General features: G+C 39.2%; 1 protein-coding gene across 1 annotated transcript in view; it reads right to left on the reverse strand.

The window, feature by feature from the left end:
• The window catches only part of LOC146318071 (receptor-type tyrosine-protein phosphatase N2-like), a 299017-nt gene that overhangs the window by 66196 nt on the left and 210300 nt on the right, over positions 1 to 22521 (reverse strand). The window contains exon 13 of the mRNA XM_084731518.1: positions 9745 to 9957. Coding sequence (XP_084587644.1) covers positions 9745 to 9957 — 213 coding nt within the window. The remainder of the gene's footprint in view (positions 1 to 9744; positions 9958 to 22521) is intronic.

A 22521-nucleotide genomic window follows, 5' to 3' on the forward strand; every position in this document is an offset into this window, starting at 1 on the left:
TTAATTGCGTTTCTATGGTTACAGATCTACAGAGCCATTGGTTGAAGCTTGTAAATCATCCTATCTGTCATAATAAAACCATTTTAATCAATATTCTGTATCACATGATTAATTTCTTTAATGGTTACATGCATATTAACTGGATGGATGTATAATGAGGGTTTCTGTTAGGACTTGATTGACCCAACTGTAATGACAAATTCATTGCATTTTATCCGTTACTCAAATTACATCAAGTGATATACAATGCTGTATTGACCTGTGGGCTGCAATGTGGCTTTACACATTTATGTGTTGTTTTGATCACATATGGCCTATTTCTTTTTGTGAAAGGTGAACTGAACTTCTTGGGCAAATTCATGATATTTCTTCTAATTGTTCACTTTTTCATTTTCATGCCAAAACTTTTAATCGCTGAAAATCCTGTCAGACTAGGATGGAAAAGCATTTAAAGCATCATCTGGAGTGAGGCTGACCTGAATGCTTCAAAGCTTCTACAGCTGCCATGGAAATCAACGTCCAATTAAGTATTTGAATGCTGAAAGAAGAAGATATGGGGCCAGAGCAGTGACATTAAACTTTGGCACAGAAAATAAAATTTGGCATTGAAAACACACCCTGAATTGAAAAAGGAAACTAATTTGGCACTTGTATTGGAAAAAGTTTAATTGGCAATGAAGCAAGTATTAGTGTAGTGCTGAAAAAAGTTTCGCTAAAAAGTAAAACAAAGACATTAAAATTCTCATTTTATTTTGATATTTTTTCATATTCTGGTGTGTCTTTCAATGACAATATTCAGATTTGTTCATGACCGTCTTTCTTCAGTTATAGTTTTTTTGTTTTTTTTTTAACACTGCCAGATTTTTTCATTGCCACCGGTTTTCTGTTTCAACTTTCTGTCAAAATTGAATGGATGCATCTGAAATTCAATATGTTACTTTTTTAGCACAGTAAAAGAGTATGTGTCATTTTTTAGTATCTTTGCAACCTGAGTATGAAACCAATAGTCACAAGGTGCAAAACATTTCCAGAGAAATATTACAGTATGCAAGGACTGGACACTATGCTGGCATAAATATCCACAATGCAAGGCAGTAGTGACGACAACAACAACAAAGTATACAGACAAGGGTGGACAGCGACAAAGGCAGCTGTGTGTTACACCAAAAAGAAAACTTTCAATTTCAATATGACTCAAAGGTTTCACTTGACTAGGTATAATATATTTTTAAGGAGTGAGAAAGTCCACATTTGAAGGAGGGGCTATGCTGGATTGGTGGCTGAAACACTATACCATTAATAAACCAATAATACTCCAATAGGGCCTTATGGACTTTATAGTGAGATTGTTCTCCCAGTTATGAACTGTTCTCCCTATATAGTATAGTACATTGTTATGTGACAATATTTTGGAGATGTGTGCTCTTTCTGAAGATTTTTAAACAGAAAAAAGTCAGTAACAATGTGGATGTACTGTATGGGGCATTCTGATTGGCTTATCCAGTATCATGTGACTGTGACCTACGTAACATAGTTAAGGTCTGGTTCAACCTGTCGCTGCCTCTCCACTGGTAATACATGTTGTTTTGGTAGTAACTGGCAATTGATCTCTTCTGTTGTTTAGGTGCGAGAATGTGTTGGAGATGAGAGTACAGAAAATCATCTTCTTCTCCATGTGCACAAGTATCATCCGACAAGCATAAGGCTGTGACGAGCATGAGCTTGACCCTCCCTACATGCGCGCTCATCAAGTTGACTTTGGAGGCGGAGATGGAATAGACGGTGACCGATGTTTTCCCTTCCTGTCTTCCTGTCTCATTAGACTCAGAGCTACAAGTTTGAGAAAAGGATTTAGTAAAGATAGATGATAGCTTGCGTTGTTCCCCTTTCAACTCCTCCCTCCCATTGAAGCTTTGAATATTTATGGGTAATTGTCACTGAAGTTTCGAAGCCCCAAACATGGAATTCAGAATGACCCTAATTTAAAGCGTCATGCAACATTTAAACCCTCTGCTAAGCCTATTATTGGCAAAGGTGATTAAATGTTACTGCATGTTTCAAGACTATTGTTATAGTCAAGAGAGAAGTTTCCATGATACCAGAGGTAGATCACACTAACTGGCCAATTTCGGATGTTTAATAAAAGCCAAATATTGGCTCCATAAATTGGTCTAACCCTTGTGGCTGTTAAATACACCAGTTTGTCTAGTTTTTTGTCTGTGTTGTCCTCAGCAACACAACATGGAGCCCAATCAGCACACGACACTGCATTGTGGGTGTTTCGTCTGGGAGGGGAAACACATGATCAACAGTGTTCATATTTCAGCAAGCCCACACGGTGAACTTTGCCGCAGCAGCAAATTCTTTTATGATGTAATTAAAACTGATTCAAAATGGCTTCCCCCCGAGAGCCAATTAGAGGACAAAAAGGCAAAAATTTGAAGGAACAATATAACCCGAGACAGGTTTAGAGTCTAAATAGCACAAATTTACAGCGTCTCTGAAGTCCCTCCCCTCCCTGAGCTGTGTCCATACGAACACAAGTATCTTTATTTACAGCGTATTGATTTAACCAGACGCACTTCATCAGGTGGCAAGATGTGTCACGTTAATCACTCTGCTTTATGATCTGTAGGAGAGTCCGCTGTGCATTTTCCAGCTTTGTCTCACTGTTGCCTCTTATTTTTGAATTTATGTAGTTAACGACAGAGTAGGTGAGACTAACAGTCAGACTCCCACAGAGACTGACAACAAACACATTCAGTCCCCTGCTTAGGGTGGTTGCAGGGGTGTCTTGTAGCTTTAAACCCCTGGAATTTAATAAAAATGCATATATGATGTCAAAGTCGATTATCTCATTAAGCATCCACAAAAATCTGAGTGAAAATAAATGTTCATAACTACTAAAAAAGCTAATTTTGCTGTTAAGATAATTTCTGATTTCATTGTAGGCATGAGAGATCATGTTTTTATTGATGTCTCCCTCAGGAGATGTGGACAGGGTCAGGAGCAAAAATTTCAGGCATCTAAAAAAAATGTGTTTGGTGGGACAACTGACAAGAAGTTTTTCATGATTGGTTTGTGGAATTAATTGCATAAGTTTTGTAATAGATATCCAAGTATAATCACGCCAAATTCAAACCCAATATCAGGAAAAATGTACAAAAACGTAAATGACAATATTTTGAATTAAAACTTATTTCAAGTACTTTTTAGATGCTTGCTAGTGTGTGCATAAAATCCTATACTTAGATTTTGGTTGTCAGCAGCTTTAAGTGAACCATGAAGGTCAACTGTACCGTAAAAAATTCCACAATCAAAGATACTGAATTCCTTCAGTTAATTGCAGTGATTTCCTTCCTTTCTTTAAATTAAGTGGTTTTAGTTCATGTCAGTATTGTAATAAAATCAACCGTGCAGAATCTTAATTTTTGTCAAAGATTACATTATTGTTGCAGGAGACAGAGCCACACACAGAAACTCAAAACTCTTCATCATTGGTGCGTTCAAGGACATCCAATAGCTCAGTGTCCTGCCACACAGCAGACATCTGAATGCAACAAATGAGAGAATGATCTTTTCTAGGACATTCATATTAGCTTATTTTTCTGTCTCCTTGATTCATCTTTCTGACAGCTCATGAATGAAAAGCATTTTGTCAGGTTCTAAATCTAAAGATGTTTGCTCATCCATTCTTGCAACTGCATTAACTTTGACAATAAATGAAGGTGGATAAATGTTTGCCATGATGGATTACCGATCCCGAGCAAGCTTTAACTCTAGTCTAATTGATTTTAAAAACAATTGAAATTAATCAAAACAAATGTCTGTTTGGGAGGTAGAAAATCAATCTCAAAATTGATGGTTTGAAAAACACTTGGAAGAAATTATGTCATTTTTTTAAAGCAATTTTTAGCAAGAAAACATTGTTATGCTACCGATAAGGTTGCCATCTGAATAACTGAAATGTAAAATTACAATTAAGCTCTTGTATGAGACTCCATCATTGCTAAATGGTGTGATAGTTGTTTCAAAGAGACAAAGATTGTCATCGATTCACAGAAAGTCAGAAAAACTATAAACAGCTACTGTGAAATGCCGCGCTTCAAACATTTTAATTACTACACATTTCAGAACAATATAATTTTTCTTTATGTCAGATAAATTTGTTTAGTGGCCTGAAACAAAATAAAAGCTTTGACACAAAGACTTTTTTTTTTTCAGGCCGACACAAAAGAAAGTAAGAAATCAATGAACATGGTTAAGGTACGAGAAAAGGGAGTTAAAAGTTAGAAACAGTTGAATGGAATTGTAGTTTGTGTGATCAGTATCAGTGCTTTAATAGTGCATGTGCGCCTCCCTGCATGAATAAAGGTTAAAAGAAAACCCTGACAACCCCCTCTCATGGGCGTCGTGCCAGGGAACCCACTTGGCGCCACATGACCGTCTCGAATCATGCATCACCCCGAGGCGACAGCGGGCGTGTCAGTGATGGGAGGCGTGTGCCACCCGGAGCACCCCCTCTTTATAAAAAGCCCGCTAATGGGGAGCAAGACTGGGTTTGTGGGTCGGGGTGTATCATCAGGGCAAATCAAGCCCACAGGGGCGCCTCTGTTTACATGCCCTTCTGACCAAAACAAAATGTGGGGGCCTTCACCCGAGTGCTTTGCTTCTGTGCTTGAACAAACAAACAAATAAAAGGGGGAACATGATACAATATGGTGGAGTCGAGGGAGGGCGGGGGACAAGGGACTGAAGCACTGAAGGCAAGAGGAGAAGGAATGTAGGACAGTGACAGAATATATCTGGACTGTAGCTGTCAAACAGATTTTATACTGGTAATAAGCATATTTAAATGAGACCATTTTCAATTCAGAAATAAATCCACTAAAAATGCAAGTCTGAGACTTTTACTCAGAGAAACAGTTAGGATATAAATAATATAAAGCTCAAATAAGGGATAAAATTAGACATGATGTTTGTCAGTAACAAAAGTGGTACAGATTCCTTTATAACTGTATGTTAATGAAAGCAGTTACTTGGGAAACAAATGCCAAAATTTGCTAGCAGAGGAGAGAGCAGCTAATTTATAATCTAATATGGAAACTAAACCCAAGCTAGAATGTTTAATCACACAGTAGAACCTGTGGAACTCACCATGTTTAGAGTCTTGCTAACTTCAAATGTTAAATTGGGATTAGTGTGGACTCACATGGCCAGACTGATGACTACCACTAAGACTTTGTCGTAGTATAGTTGAAAAGTCCAGTGGTCTTGGGTCAACATGTTATATTATATTATATTACCATTTTCTGATAAATCAACAATGATTGAAAGATCAATCAAATACAAAAATACTCATTATCCATGGTGCTTTTGTATGTTTAGGGTCTAAAACTACTTGTTTAGAGACAAAAAAAAGATGGCTGCCATTGTTATAAAGTGCCAATGTACATTCACTGATTGGACACCTTACCTACTGTACATACCCATACTTTCAGCAACATTACATTAACATTACGCAGTGCCGCTGGACATGATTTCACTCCTGCACAATTTTCCAACACAAACATAATTCCCTCCTAATCCCTAAAGAGACATTGACAGGGCATGACACACTGACCTTTTTAAAATAAATCATTGTCTTTGAGAATTTAGACTTATTTTCCTTTGGGTGTGTGTTATATGAACGCCCCTTGGATGAACCTCCAGCAGCCATGGACTTAATGAGACACAATGAAATCCAGTATAACAATGCAAATCACATTGTTACTGCTACCAATCCCCGTACTAAATTATAATAACAGCATTTAATGACTTGGAATATAATAAAAATGTTTCACTTAAATCATTTCAGCATAGGGGAAGCAAGAGAATATTGATATACTGTATGATAAGTAATTAATCAAATAACACCCATAATCTATCCAGTATATCAGTGATAGACTGGAAAGAGTCAGATTTTTAATGACAGGTTTTTATCATCAAACTGATGCATTTACCCAAGAGGAGGGGAGAGAGAGGAAAACTGAAGAAGACAGGAGATAAAAAACAGAAAAAATGTTGGACAGTCAGTGAACAAGAGTTATTGTTTGCTTGTTTAATCTAAATTGAGATGTACTGGAAATGTGTCTTGCACTTATTCTCTGGCAGTGCAAAGATGACGTTATTGTGCCTGTGAAGGTCCTTGAATCAAATTGAGACAAAGAGAAAAAACAGACACAATGAGAAATATTTTGCAAAAAAAAAAAAAAAAAATCTCAGCAAATCATTTAATCTCATCTTGTGTCTTAAAAACTTGAAATATGCAAATGTGCTAAGATATCTCCACTACTTTCCAAAGCATTTCTCATGTTTCAAGAGGATTCCATGGTGCGGGTGATGATATCTTTTGATACGGAATTGATTTGTGGAAAATCCGTGCAAAAGTTGCAATCAAGACTAGTGATCTCACCCTGCTGGAGGATAGTTTCTTCTACTTCGAGGGAAAAAAAGACTTTTAGGAGCAGATAAAAGTTTGTATCAGATGTAACGATAAACCGAAGGCGACGTTGTATACCCCTATGTCGGCAGGGGAGTAATCCAGGGACCGACTGACTGACTGACTGACGAGCATCATCCACCATCTCCCCGCCCAGCACTCCGACACGGTGCGTGCACTCCTCTGTCGATGCCTGTCAATCAATGTCTCCTTTGTCAGCATCGGCCAATCCCATGTCGCCGTTTCACTGGGACGGTTTGATTGACAAGCCGGGGAGCGGATGAGCAGGGAGCCGAAGGTGGAGGGGATTCTGGGGGAGCTGGTGGCACAGTGAATGGAGGGAATGAATGTGTGTGTGGGTGTGAGTGCTCAAGTGTGTGAAGTGAGGCCTCAAACAAACGCGCCAAGGGCAAGAATCATTAACATGCAGTAGCTGGTGAGTGTGTGCATACGTATACGTGTGTGTTAGTGCATGTTTATGTGTGTACGCCTGTGTGTGTGTGTGTGTGTGTGTGTGTGTGTGTGTGTGTGTGTTTGACAGGCAGTATGAAGGAGCTGCAGTAGTAAGGCCGTCAGGCAGCCTGCCGCTTTCTGTCTGCTTTAATTGCATGTAGCCCTAGAGACTGCACACACACTCTAACACACACGCACGCACAGACAGCAGAATCCAGCCCAGGGAACCCCTCTACACAGCAGCTCTGACAAAGAGACGAGGCTTACATGGCTAAGATGGGAGCTGAACACTGAGGTCTTTCACTGAGGATGACGACAGCTCGCTGTCGAGACTCGATAAAGACGACAGAGGAAAGAGAATCAACTGGAGGAGCTTTGGGAGTCTGAGCCAAGCAGGGCTAAGAGTAAACCTCCCAAGAATGAGCAACATGAATGTTTTTGTTAGCTATTAATCAGATAAATAATGCGTAAACACAGTCTTAAGTGTGAGTTTTAATTAGCATTTTCCAATTAGAAGCTTAAAGCAAATCTCGGAGGCAAGTAACCATGAAGATAAGTTTCTCACATTGAGGAAAAGCAAATATTTTATGTAGATAGATGAAGGTGTGGAGCTGAAATGTCAGCCTGTCATTGGACATGCTGAATGTCAGACTTTCATAAACACTCAGTTACATCCTCTGAAGTAATATTCATAGTTTAGCTTCCACCTCCTTCCTCACAATAGATCTTTATGCAAAAAAAGTACATTATGAATCCTTGCAAGTCCCAGGTGATGAGGTAAACCTCTAACGCAGCAGCGCAGTCTATTTCAAGAGTTAAAAATCCCTGGAGAAGAGCATAAAATGTAAGCACTTAGGGGATGGGCTGGGCTCATTATAAAATCAATGCTCACAGGACCACTCTCATTTAAAAACATGGTGGGGAAAAGGTCAGGGAGATAGATGGAAAAAATCTCAATCTAATTCTTTGCTCAAAAAGCCACTTAATATTGGATTCTGTAAATTAAATTTCACACCCTGCTATTCCGGCCAAAGGATAATTACAGCAAGCAGAGGGGGGAATGGAAATGACTCGAGGTGGAAAACCTGTTGGATTGGTGATATTGCTTCAAATTATTGCAGGGGACTAACTACAGTCAGCAATCACCACACAGCATCAATTTAATGACAATATAAAATAAAAACTTCAGCTGAGGTTGACTGGATGGAGTGAGTGGAGACTGACACTTCATCAGTCAGTGTTGGGGAGCAACTAGTTATATGTAATTAAATATTTTTATTAAAAAGGAAAAAATGAAGGTAACTGTTACACTTACTGAGAAAAATATGTAATTAAATTACAGTCACTCGTCACACAGTCACACAGTTACAATAAGACTACCTTTCTAAATGATTTATGAATGGTTTATATGTAGGTTATTAAGCTATAAACACCTTAGAAATCACGAATAAACATTTATTAATAAGTTATTACACTATATCACTATTTGGCATGATCCAGTTACTGCATACTACTAATTAATCTTACTAGATTTATTGTAAAATAAATGACAGTTTAGTAATGCCTTAACAACATTTATAACTGGAGATGAAGTACGTAAGCAATGAGATCTGAGACTTAACAATTCAAATGAATGTGGGCTCACTATTTAGCAAGCAACAGGTCACTGTTGCTCTTTTTATCTAATGTGTTATAACAGCTGAGTAATAATTTTACAACCAAATTAATTTATAAATCATTTACAGTCACATTGTAAAGTGGTGACCCTTCATTCTGTTGCTTTCCATCTTTTTGCCATGCAGGATCTTTTGGCATATTTCCGGACAATAAGGGGCCATTGGGACAATTGAGTGCAACACAATGTAGGGTGAGTTGGCTCACAATGAGTTGCCTGTACATCTAGGTTCCAGTCATTGGACAGTATGCTGTTTTTGATTGGTTCTCTTGTTTGAATTTGCACGACGTCATGTCTGCCAATCAAATCAGCAGCTGCAAGACAAATCTGAGGGGTTGCTACTTGGTTAAAAGGATAGTATACTGCCCTACAAAGGTAATCAGCAGTAACTAGAGAAGCAGTGAAAGAATTTAGGCATAGTTCATAGAGATTAACCTTTGTGCGTATCTGTCTTCCACTTTTTATATAATGCTTTTAATTATGTGGAAATGGTACATTTCATTTTTACATTTTACATTTAGACTGAAATCTAAATTTAAAAATCTTCAATTTAATACATTAAAAAATGAGGTTTATCAGTAGTTCAACCACACCAAATCATATGCATTCCACTTTAGCTAAGGCTAGCCATGGCTATCTCACAAGCTAGCTTCCAATAGAGTCAAAAGTGGAGATGGCATTATGTCGAGCTAATTGGCTTTGGCAGGAATTTAGCTATTTTTATTGCAATACGAAAAAAAAAAAAAAAAAAAAAGTCAGACTAAAGCCTTACTGTTGACCAAATTTGTGTTTACAGCGTTTTTCTTTGTAGGGCAGTATAGGTGAATAAACACATTTCCGCTACATCAAATTACATTTAATTTGACTTAGCTTTGTTTTTCTTTAGTTTATTCAGTGAATAATTTTACCTCTAAAAATTATTCAAATATGAGAACAAGCGGACGAGAAAACAAAAATCAATAAATAAATGCAGTCTGGTGATGAGGGGTCACACACATTATTCCTTTTTAAGGTGACACAAGCAAAAACATTTTGGAAACACTGTTTTATGATCTGCACCCACTGCATCCTCAAAAAACGTCATATACAAATCTTTTCAATTCAAAGTCAAAGATGGCACAGTAGCACCTCCTACCTGGTAGGTGGCGGTAGCATCACTGCCAGTATCTGTTCCCAGATTGGTGAGCTTCTCCTTGAATTTGTGGTGGGAGCGGTGGCGGAGGCAGTACACCACAGTGGAGGCGAGCAGCACGCCGACGATGCACAGGATGGACACGACGGTGAGGATGAGAAACTTGGTGGACTCGGCCTGGCTGTACTTGGTGGGGATCTGGTTGATCTGGCTTCCCTGTGGGCCGCAAAAGAGCAGATAAAAAGGGTTAATAATATGTTCCTATTATTATTTTTATCTGAGGTGATGGTTCCCTGCGCAGCTCAATAGGCAAAGCGTGGTACTCTCACAGGGAAGATAAGAGTTTTGATTCATCCAGCGTGCTAAAAATGTCTGTGCTTGTGATCATAGCTGCCGGTGCTTTGGAATAAACTGAAGGGGTGTAAAACTACTAATAGTGGTGATTTTACTGATCAATCAGACAAGAGGAACTAATCTGTAACATCATCTGGTGGAGTGTTTGATTGGAAGAATGCTGCAGACTCTCAGTGCTTCCTGGCACATGGTTTGATACCCCTGGATTAAAGCTTCCACCAAATGGTCCAAAAAGCAAGTCACACTGAAATCCTTCATTTGACTGTAATCTATCTGAACCCCTTTAAAAGCGTTAATTATTTTTGCTTCAAATGATTTCTGTACAAAAAAAAAAGGTTTGATTCTACATCAGTAGATGAAAGTGTGAATCACATGGTTCCTTTCTTTCCTTTTTTTGGAAAGACATAAATATGCATATCACTGTGCTCGATGAAAAGTATAATCACAAGCGTTTGTTCCACCATCTGTGCCCAGGAGTGCATAGAATGCATAAACTCCTGTTTAGCAAAGCATTCTGCATGTGCCTCGACAGCTCGACACACCGTTTGCTCTATATTGGAGGAATTTTCTACCAACAGACACGCTGCCGTCTTGAGAAAGCGTCTCGCCAATTTCGACCTCGGCAGCACTTCTAATCCAGCGCGTGAGAATGAGATCCTTCAGCAAACAACTGGAGATGAAAGATTTCTTTCCACACAGTCTGCTGCTTAAGATAACACAATGGACACATACTGTATGACAAACGTCTGTTTGAACTGCTCCTTGAGTGTGTAAAAACCACTGCCATGGCAATAATTTGAGCGAGGAAGTATGAGAAGTAAGTAGGACTTATTGAACGTTACGAGCCGCAGCTTCAACTGCTGCTCGCTGTTCATTTTCAGACACCAGCGAGCTCAAGATAATGGGCCTGGTGCGTTTTACTTGACTACGAAGAGTTAACAATAGGCAACATAATTCCCCATTATTACACACAACGTAATGATCTTGACAACAAAGAGCGAGGCGAGAAACTGAAAGAGAAGAGCCACAAATTGCACTGCCAATGACGAGGCCAACAATTCCTCCTGACAAAGAATTATCAAAAGAAATCAATAACAAAAAAAAGCTTTTCATGACTCAAGGGTTTTTTCACATCTTTGCAGCACAGTAGATAAATTCTCCCTCTTTTACTGGTACATACATTTAAAGGTTTATTATCGCTCATCATTAGCTTGCCTTGATAGCAAAGGTGGAAGTAACGAATTACAACTTCTCAAATTACTGCATTTAAGTCATTGTTTGGAGTATTTTTCAAGTGAGTAATTTTACTTAAGTATGCATTACATTGTGTACATTTGACTTCATAATTCACTACTGAATAGGCCTACAACTTCTTACAATTTGTTTAAGAAAAAAAAAAGTCAAAACAATGTTTAACACTTTTCACCATTTTCTGACATTTTACAGACTAAACAGTTAAACGATTAATCGAGAAAACAATTAACAGATTAGTCGACAATGAAAATAATTTTTGATTGCAGCCCTGTTTGAAGTAATATTCAAATGTTTCGCCTGCATTTCTGTAACAAATAAAGCTAAAGGTCCAATGAAAACCATGACATACGGACAAAAACAAGGCTGCAGCAGGCACAGGTTTTCAGAGGTGACTGTGACCGCTGCCCAGAACCGAGCAGAAGCTAGAAGCAGGTCTGCAACTAATGATTATTTTCATAACTGATTATTCTCTTGATCTTTTTTTCTTTTATTACTGTTTAGTTGCTTTGTCCAAAATGGTCAAAAAGACCTCAAATGTCTTGTTTTGTCCACAATTCAAACATATTCACTTTACTGTCAAAGAGGAATAAAAAACCCTAAAAATATTCACATTCGAGAAGCAGAAATCAGAGAACTTGTACATTTATTTTCTTAAAACGATTAATTGATTACCAAACTAAATGCCGATTCATTGAAGAGTTAACAACTAATCGATTTATAAACTAGTAGTTGCAGTTCTAGTCAGAAGTAATTTGGACTGAAGATTTGGAGAAATATGCATCAATGGCTCAAGAGTAACTAAAACTCAGAGTAGTTTTTGAAAAGAGTACTTTGTACTTTTACTTAAATATTTTTTTAAAAGCTCAGTAGTTTACCTGTACTTGAGTACAGATTGTTTCTTTCTAGATTCTTTTCACCACTACCTGAAAGTAATAGCTGCACATTAAAGGGACAGTTCACTTTAAAATAAAAAACATATTTTCCCTATCACTGGTAATGCTATTTATCCATCTAAATTGAGCTTGTGGAGCTCATCTTTCCAGAAAAGATGTTCCACAATAATCCATAGGCTTTGCTGTGAGCAGTTTAATGTAGGAACTACTTTCTTCTAGTAGAAAGAAAGTATCCTACTGCTGCAGAAAGAAAATGGCAGACATTTTTACAGTGATATCTCCAAACCTTTCACCAAAACAATCTGAATGAATATCACTACAGTTCTGAGGGAAAATATGTATTTTTGATTTTAGGCTGAACTGCCCCTTTAAGCTTATTTGGTATTATTTTTGTGCCAGAGAGAAGTATTGAGAAAAAGGTGCTCTCAGCCTCATAGAAAGGCATTGGGCTTGTCTCGAGGGTAAGAAAGGAGGGGGGTAAGAGAGAAAAAAATCCCTGTCACTCGGTGGTAGAGGTCACAGAGATTAGGCGAGGTGCGGCGTGGTGAGTTAATGGAAAGGAGGCTTTGAAAGCGGCCAGGAGAAAGGGGGCAGCCTTGTCGAATCCCTCCTGCCTGCCTGTCAGCACAGAGAAACCCTGAAGCCCTGGGAGGTGGGAAAAGGAGCGCTCTGCCCTGCTCACGGATTGTTCTGGAATTCTTGTGAGGTTTCAGGGAGTGGAGTGACCCCCACCACCACCACCACCACCACCAGCACCACTCGATGATGCCCCCCTCCTTGCCAACCCCACCCCCTATGATTTCATTCATTGCTGCTTCTGCATTCAGCACCTGATAAAGAGTGCCTGCAGAAAGACCCACAATGGGGGACAACAGTTGTCCGATGCTTTGTGGGGTGTCCAATTTGCTTGGGGAGCTCTAAGCCGTACTGTAAAAGCTGGTTGCATAGTAATGTGACGGCCTTGAAAGGAAACAGTGGGCGTCTCTGACTGGGGCGCTGCACTAAGGACCATTCTCTCAATGCTATGGAAAAAAAATATAACAATAAAGCAGAACAAAAAAATGTGAGAAATTCAGCTCTGAAGTGCAGCACATATAAAAGATTTATCTACTATAGTAACTGCAAGTTACTACTGACTTAGACTCTTCATGAATGAGTAATAAACATAATTCAGGGATTGTGTTTGTGTTAGATTTGTGGCTATAGATATTAATACTGCACTAGACATCAGCAAAAGCATATGCAATTGATTGTAGTTTGTATTTTTAATGTTTCTTCTTATTAATGCAGCCTTAATGTGAAAGATCGCAGCAGAAAAATCAGCCGTTGAGGAAGCATCATAAACAAAAGTAGCTGAGCAGTAGCCTGTACGCATCTTAGGCTTGGCACGGCCATTAATAATGCATTACTGCTGATTCCACATGCTTCCACTGCAATCATCTTTTGCAAAAACGTATTTTTTTTTAACCACGGATCAAATAACTTCATTTGTCATTTTACTCCCCGAGTCATCTCATTGTTTTGTCAAATTAAGTTTCATGGAGAGGGATTGCATCTTGCTCGGCTAGTAATGGCCCATAATTCAAGACTCTAACTGTAACAGCTCAGTCATCTTTCACGGGACAGATGCCGGCGTTTCCAAAGCACTGCCCCCCGCCCAAACTCCTCACACACTCACAGATTCCCCCCCCCCCCCCCACCCCCCCCCCGGTCTCTTTATCATAACTGCCTTGCATGTCTGTCTATTGATTCAAACAAATGTAGCCTGACCCCACCTGCTTAATCAAGTTTGGTTGCAGTTGTTAGTAACAGTAAAAGGGGGTGGAGGAGGAGTGTGTGAGACACTTGGAGGGTGTACGACTTGTTAGTTCATGGCGATGAAAAACGAGTAGAGGTTCTGCTTGCGCCGCAGAGGCAGATGTAGCAGAAATTTGCAATGATTGAAAATCAAATGTTTGCCCAGGATGGGAGGCGGAACATTCGCACACGAACCAATGCATGCAGTCATTACTGCGCAGAGGAGTGTGTAACCTTTTCAGTAACACAGCGTGAAACCAAACACTTTGAGCAAAGTGTTGAATACGGATATATATCTGCATAGCCATTCTTATTCTTGTCATAAGTGTGTCACCTACACTCTGTTTCCGATAATAAGAGGTTATCTGCACCGCTTTGCAGCTTGAAGGCCTTTCTTGACTCTCCCTCCAGAGGCTTAACACTTTCAATCAAATTACATGTGGAGAGCTGCGACCGCTGAGGTGAAGTGCAGCAGAAATTAAAGTAAATTTAACATTTCGGTTGCTTGTATGATTAGCAAAAAGGAATAATCACAATGACTCTTGTGTTGTAACTAAAAGGAACACAGCCAGAATGAAATATCACCCCAGACTTCAATCTGGACCATTCCTGGCTCAGATGTCAATTTTTTTTTTAATCATATGACGCAGGATTAAAAAAAAAACACAGAAAATCCTGTTTGTTTCTGGAGGAAAATCACACGTTTCGATCACATCGGGTTCAGTGAGCAGCAGAAAATGAAAGGAAAATATCATCTCCCCAAAGGCAAGAGAGGGGAGAAGGGAGCTCCTTTCATGCCTCTCATGCCTCCTCCACCTCCATTGTCCATCTGCCCCAGCGAAAAGCGATTGTACTTGCAAATTTTTCATTTCACATAGGCAAACGTGATTTGACATACAGTGTGCAGCTCCTCCTCAGTGAGTATTTCTGAAAAGCATTCACATAGCCTCCGTCAAGGATGCTGCCTGGCTGGCTGCATACGCTGCCGGGTTCAGCCCTTTTCAGCAAATATCAGACACACTCCCTACAGACAGACAGACAGACAGACAGACAGACTGACAGACAGGGAGGCATCTTTGAACAGAAGGGAAATTAATAAAAAAAATAGAAGGAAAAGGAATATATGATTCCAGAACATTTTTTAAGGTTTTCTTTCTCTTACAGTGAATTTTTTATTCAGTTTTGTGTTAAAATTTGTTTCACTTCAGTTTTAGTTTGATGTGTAGGTGGCATTTGAATTTGCAGCTTTTACGATAAAGAAAATAATAAAACCAATTAAGAAATTCAAGTTAAATTAGTTTCAAAAAGTGTTGTAAGTCTGAGGAAGGAATAATTAATTGTGTGTGCAGCTCTTTTTTTATCTGGATTTCAGATGGAGGTTTAGTGGTGGAGGGGTTAGGACTCCTGGTTGGTGTGTGTGTGTGTGTGTGTGTGTGTGTGTGTGTGTGTGTGTGTGTGTGTGTGTGTGTGTGTGGATTAGCCAGGCTCCCATAGACAAAAGGCAGATGGATTTGCACGGCTCTGGCTTATTCAGATCGGGTGAAAAAAGGTCAGAGGGAGAGCGGCGGCCGGCTATTGTTTCCTCCACGACGACTGCTGTAGGAAACAAAGATCTGTCCCTCACCTCTGATTCATCCCAGGCCTTTGAAAAAGTTCAGCCGGGGTTTTAACAAAACCTTTCAGCAAACAAACGCACCGCGGACACACATGCGTGCACGTAAATGCACACACACAGCTGCACATGTAAGTAAGTAGAGTGCATGTGATGTTACACACACACTGACACACACACACATTCTGATGTGCAGAATGATTTTATATTTAACACACACATCTGCAGGTGCACAGTTGAACACACTTGCATGTAATTTTTCACACATCCACGTACTGTAGATGTTTGCACTACGGTGTGTGCACACATCAGTGAAGCTGAAGGCTCACACACACAATTTGTAAAATTGAAAAAAACAAAAAACTAAAAAACAACATAGTATAAAATACCAAAATTCATCTCACCAATATGGATTTTCACTTATAAATCTACAGAAAGACTATTCACTTCACTTTACATCTTTTTCGTCCCCTTTAAATCTTTACCAGGCGAAACAGTATGAATCAATTTCTCAGTGATATCACACATTGCATACAAATTAAGGTACTCCTCCGAGTTGAATATCACTTGCAACATTCAAAAAATGATTTCAAACAACCTGATTTAAAGTTTGCACTCCAGCAGTGTGAAGCAGCAGCCGGAGAAAATTAAAACAGCAGCAAATCCCATTAAATTAAATGTTATCACAATGTTACAGTGAGATGCAGCTGCATGAAGCCCCTCAACCAGGGCGCGTCGTCAATCAGTGTCTAAACTCTACAGATACTCCCATTGCGTGTGCATCTTAGGAATTAGACTTTCGAGAGAGACTTATCAATTTCTGAAGCATTTTTAGGATACAAAAAGCTCTAACTGAATATGGCTACTACAAATTTTCGATATGCAGAATTTGAAAAAAAAAATAAAATAGAATAGAATAAAATAAGGGATTGTGCGTAAAATGTGCAGAATGCACTCCCCAATCCAACAGAGGAATGAATGAAGAGAAGAGCAACAGCAGCCGTATCTTTTGCATTTTGTGAAGATCTTAGGGACAAATTGCAGGAAAATTCAGCAGAAGGTTATTAAAAAACAGATCACATTAACATGCAGAACAACAATTCAATCCTACCAAAAATCCATGATGAGGCAATGCAACAGACACCTCCTCCCGCGTCTATTTCCCATTCCAGTCCGACTGCACCGACACCACCGACTCAGAGACAGCACCACACCGGTGGCAGAGGAGGAGGAGGAGGAGGAGGAGGAGGAGGAGAGTGAGTGGGAAAGAGAGGGAGTTTCATCACCTCCCATCATCCCCTTTCTCTCCTTTGAAAAAAAATAAAAAAGGAAAGTTCCCGGCTTCCTCTCTTCCGCCTCCTCCTCCCTCTTCTTCTTATTTCTGCCATTCGCTTCTCATCCATTGCAAAAAAAAAAAAAAGAGGAAAAATGCACCAACAGATTTTTCTGTTCTTTGACGCAATTCAGCACCTGCTCAGAGAGGAGAGGAGAGGAGCGGAGAGGAGCAAATAGAGGAGTACGAGGAGCAGCAGCTTCCACCACTTCCACACAGAGGAATGAGATGCTATTTTTTTTTCTGGGAGAGAGAGACTACAAAGTGCACTGTGGGGCTCCTCCTTATATTCCTCCCATCCCTCCCTCCATTCCCTGGCTGTCTACAGCACATGTCACCTCCCCTCGTTGCCATGGCGACGGCTCCACATGTTGCCGACAGGAGGAGGAAGAGGAGAGGAAGAGGAGGTGAGGACAGGAGAGAGAGGAAAAGGGGGGCAAAGGGAAGAGAAGGAAAAAATGAGGAAAGCGGAAAGGAGGAGAGCATGGAGGGAAAATGAGGAGGAAGGGTGTAAGGAGTGAAGAGGACAAGGAGGTGGTGAGGAAAGGAATGAGGACAGCAGAATAGCAAAAATATTGCTCTTTACAACTCACTCACGCTGAGCATTAAAATCTTGTTTTACTTCAAACAAATTTACATTCACACGATCAGTGTTGCAACATTCACTTGATTTCTCGAAACCGGTGGACATATCAGGCACATCAGTCCTCTGCTGCTTGATTCAATAAAATCCCTGCAACTAAAGATTTCTCTTTGAGCAGAATTATCTTCACTGGCATCACTGTGTTTGACTTTAATGAGATTTTAAGACTGTTAGCAACTGCGATTTGTTAAGATGAAGTTGTTTTGCATAGTTGTAGGAAAACTCAAACTGATGCGTCAAGATTTGTTCAGTTATGCAGAAAATGCTTTCTGTCTCTGATTAAAAAAAAAAAATCCCTTTAAATCCATTCAGCTGTGAAATGATATGAGCAACAGCTAGTAACAACGCATGGTGTCCAACTGAGAGGATAACATCCAGTCAGTCCAGTCACCACTGGGAAAATGTATCATAAAAAATCCACATATTTTCAAAAAAATGCATATTTTCCTTTCCGACAGCTTCGACAAAGGGAACAAAACTCTATATTTTAACAGTAAAATGTGATACATAACTTGGTAACCAAAGTTTACAAAAACAAAATTAAGTGACTCTTTTCAAAAACTAGAAGAGGTGACTCAGTGGAGTGCAGATCTCCACCAGGCAGAATAAAGTTTGTTGCATAGTATAATGTAGTGTAAGTTTTCTTATCCAGATCTATGCAAAGTTTTTAATAAAGTGTTTTTGTATAGCACAGTATTTTCTTGCATAATGTATGTATGTATAGAATAGTGTAATTTACTGGATTCACCTAATTGTATAAAGACAATAAATATGATAAGTTTAAACTTCTCAGTTTAAACAGTGTTATTTATTTAGAACATTACAAGCAACCAGACTTTACTTTAAGAGAATGGATCCAGAAATCTTAATTTTTGGAGAAACTCACGAAATCTAAAGTTCTTCATTATTTACACTTGATGTTCATAGACTGCACATGCCAGTGAAAGTTGTGAGGCTAATGTTTTGGCATAAAGCTGATAAGATTGCCTCCAGTAACTGAATTTAATTCCAATAAGTTAGCATTATCATTTTCAATTTCTCACTGTTACAATAAAACAAATTTGATGAAAATCTGTTCAGAATTAAACGAGTTACAGTTGTTTTTGTAATGAGGTCTTCATCTCTGAATACACATTGTATTTGTTTGAGCGGCCCTCAGTAATATGGTAGTGACTCACACAGTTGTTTTTTTAAACACAAAATTGAGAAAAAAAAAACACATATGAGCCAGTTCTTTTTAACCTCCAATACAAATATCTTAATTGGCCTAAAAACAGTAGTAGAAGAAAATGGGGAAAAATTATTTTGGAAGCAAAAATGATTCTTATCAGAGAGCAAGCTTTGTTTAAACAGTATCAATTTATTTAACTTGAACTTTTTTAAAAACTAAATTGAAACAAAAAGTGAACCAACACTTGTAAGGAAGAATGACTGCTTATTTCATTGGACATTGGTCTCATTGGACGATAATTGCATGGTTCAATGAGGCTTTAAACTTCCAGAAATATTTTGTGTAACCTGCTGTTTAAACCCAAAAATAGCAGAAAGAGTTGGCTCCATGTCATACAAATAACATTGACACCTGCTTGTCAATTTATGAGAATCCTTCAGTTTCTCAGTTTAACATCCAGGAAGCAAATTTCATCTCTTAAACCAACACTACAAACAAAACTGATTCAATTTTCTCTTTTGTCAAAAGTTAACAAATGCCCTTTGACTCAGATATAGATCTTCCCATACATCGCTATATCTATCATAATCTTCAGCAAAGAGAAAGTACAGCTGACAGTAACAGTTTGTGCTATTACTTAGAAAGATGACCCATGTTAACACACACACACACACACACACACACACACACACACACACACACACACACACACACACATACACACACACACACACACACACACAATGGCTACCTCCAAGCCTAATCAACAAATAAGGCTAATACGTTATTAGCTGTGGAGAGTGGAAAAGGAGGCACTGCAACCAATGAAGGACCAACAGCTGCAACAAACATGGGAGGAGGGTAAGAGAATTAAGATAGCAAGGTGTGTGTTTGACTGTGTGTGCGTGTGTGTGTGTGTGTGTGTGTGTGTGTGAATGTGAGTGTATTCATGTTTGTGTTTATGCAAGGCTGAAAGTCAGGTGTTAACACTTTCACCTTTCATGCATGGATATACTGTATTCATTTTTGTTTTACATATGAGCCTGCATGTGTCCGTTTAAGATATCGTGCATGTGTATGTGGTGTGTGTGTGTGTCCGTGTGTGTGCGTGCATGTGAGCGAGTCTCCCATCTAACGAGTGTGTGCAGTTCGGCTTAGAAAAAAAAAGTGAGGGGGCAAAGAGAGGAGATGCTGCCTAATGCAGATGACAAGGTCCTTCCTGGGTGTGTGTGCGTGTGTGTGTATGGGGTGGTGGGTTGGGGAGGGGGGCTCTTCAGTTTATCTTTCTATTCAACACCCCCCACTCCCTCCAACTCCTTCACAGACACCCCCACACCTCCTTTTGTCCCCTTTGGCGACAGCTGGAGGTGGCAGGCAGTGAGGACCCTGCCTTGCTCTGCTGTGTGTGTGTGTGTGTGTGTGTGTGTGTGTGTGTGTGTGTGTGTGTGTTGGGGGGGATTTTGGGGGGTGACCAGTGCTTTTCAGTTTGCAGACCCCCACCCTCCCCACTTAATACTTCTCTCTCGACCCCCACCTACCCAGCTCTCAAAGCTCTGAACACAGGCTAACCAAACTGGAAGACAGAGAGTTACGGGAGCTTTTGGGCGCCAATATTTCATTTCCTTTCCCTTTTAGCAGCAAGAAAATCGCTTCCCGTTAGGCTTTTATTCTCCATAGCTACGCCCCCGAAACACACACACACACACACACACACACACACACACACACACACACACACACACACACAAACTGCCGCCACCTCTACCTGCTCGCTCTCTTTGTGTCTCTGTCTGCATCACCGTTGGAACAACAGCTTACAAGCAGGAGGTTTTACCAATATTCACTTGTTTGTCACAGCATCGGTGGAAATGCCTCAACTACGGTGCATCTATCAATCAATTCATGCTGATATACTTAACTTTGGATAATGACTCTTTACACCTATACATTAAACTTTAGTATTAAAAAAATCTTACTTTTTCAGGTTTCATTGGGAAAAAAAAGGATAGACCAGTGATTCCCAAAGTGTGGGCCACGGCCCACGGGTAAGCCATGACGGCCCTGCAAGTGGGCCTTGAAAGGTCATGAAAAACAAAGAATTAAAATGTTTTTAAGTTTCAGTTTTAAAAACAATAACATGTTTATGATTAATTTTTAAAAAGTAATCAGAACTAATAAAACAAAGCCATGGGATTTAAATGACACGGTATTCTTCAAGTGTCTGACCTAGTTTAACAGGTGTTACCATCAACGCCAGAATGTACCTTTAAATCTCGTATTTGGTACAATTAGTCTTGTGTGTTGATCAGAGTCATGATTAAAGGTTCGGGTGGGCTGCTGAAGATTTTCAGATTTCTGACTGGACTGTGGCATTCTTAAGTTTGGGAATGGCTGAAATAGACATAGACAACATTTTGCAGCATGGCCATACTGTATCAGTGAAACAAGGTCAAGTTTTAAAGCAGCATTAATCAGTATTTCTTATATTAAAAATGTGTGCTACGGTGGCTAAACTTGTTTGTTTGATGCTTCATGATTTGCTCCTCCCTGCAGTTAGAGTGGGTTTGTTTTCACTGAAGAAAAGCCACTAAAAAGCTCTGCTAATTCAATGAGAAACACATTTTATGTTCTATAAATTCTTCACAATAAAAGTCCTCTGTCATTTTTCCTATTTATTTATTTATTTAAATTTTTTTATTTAGGTTCAAAAGACGTCATAAAATTCTGTATGTTCATTCTGGCTTCTCTGAAGACATCTTTTGTATGTATCTTTGCACAGTGGAAAATAAAGGTCAAAAAACCTAAAGAATAGCCTTAAAAAAAGACAGATTCAGGTAGAAGCTACAAAATTACTGAGAGCTGAACAGGCAGAGACGTTTAAAAATGTCTCTCTTTTTGGTCTCCTGCAGAGACATGAATCTCACAAGACGCACATTGTCATGGGTTGGCCACAGTCGGTGAGACATCACTGCAACCAACTTCAAGGTGGGTCAGGCATGCTTTGGCCCAACTCAAGAGAGGGTTCATCTCAGGCATGACTCAGCACAGCCTGATGAATTTAAGCTGGTAATGGAAACACAAATCAATGGTTCAACGGCCAAAAGTGCCAAAAAAAAACCCAGACCCATTTTCTGCTACCTGCTCTGTACCAACCAGCAGACAGAAAAAATGAGCAAACAAGTTTGTGAACAAAGTGGAGCATTTATCAAAGAAACATTAATTAATTTCCCTCATGAGCTGGTGAAGACCAAACCAGAGCTAAAAGGAGAGCGAATATTAGACTTACTTTCATCATGTGGCCACAAACACAACTACAAACGAAAGCTGTTTCTCTAGATATGTTTGCAGCCTTAACAACTCAGTAAGGTGATAATATGTCAGATGATGTGTTTTTAGCTCATGTTTCTGCCCCTGAGAGGCAAAAAATATTAATACAGGTATCCATAACAGTTAAATTAACTCTCAATATTTGGCAGATGTTTGATGATTGCATCTTGGTGTTCTTTGCTTCTGCCACATCTGTTATAGCTCATTGTGTGTTATTGTTTTCTTATTTGCAGAACACAAATTTCCTTCTTGTTTTTCCTCTTGGTCTTTGTTTTATTGTTTTATAAAGGCTAATTATCTTGAATATTTCTTTCTCAAGGATTATATTTCTGCAATATCTGTTCACAAAAAATGTTTTTAAGAATTGAGGTGAGTTTTTGTAACTTAAAACCATTT

This window comes from Lutjanus erythropterus, chromosome 12 (genome assembly GCF_056507025.1).
Source record: "Lutjanus erythropterus isolate fLutEry1 chromosome 12, fLutEry1.hap2, whole genome shotgun sequence".
In the NCBI taxonomy this organism is placed as follows: domain Eukaryota; kingdom Metazoa; phylum Chordata; class Actinopteri; order Lutjaniformes; family Lutjanidae; genus Lutjanus; species Lutjanus erythropterus.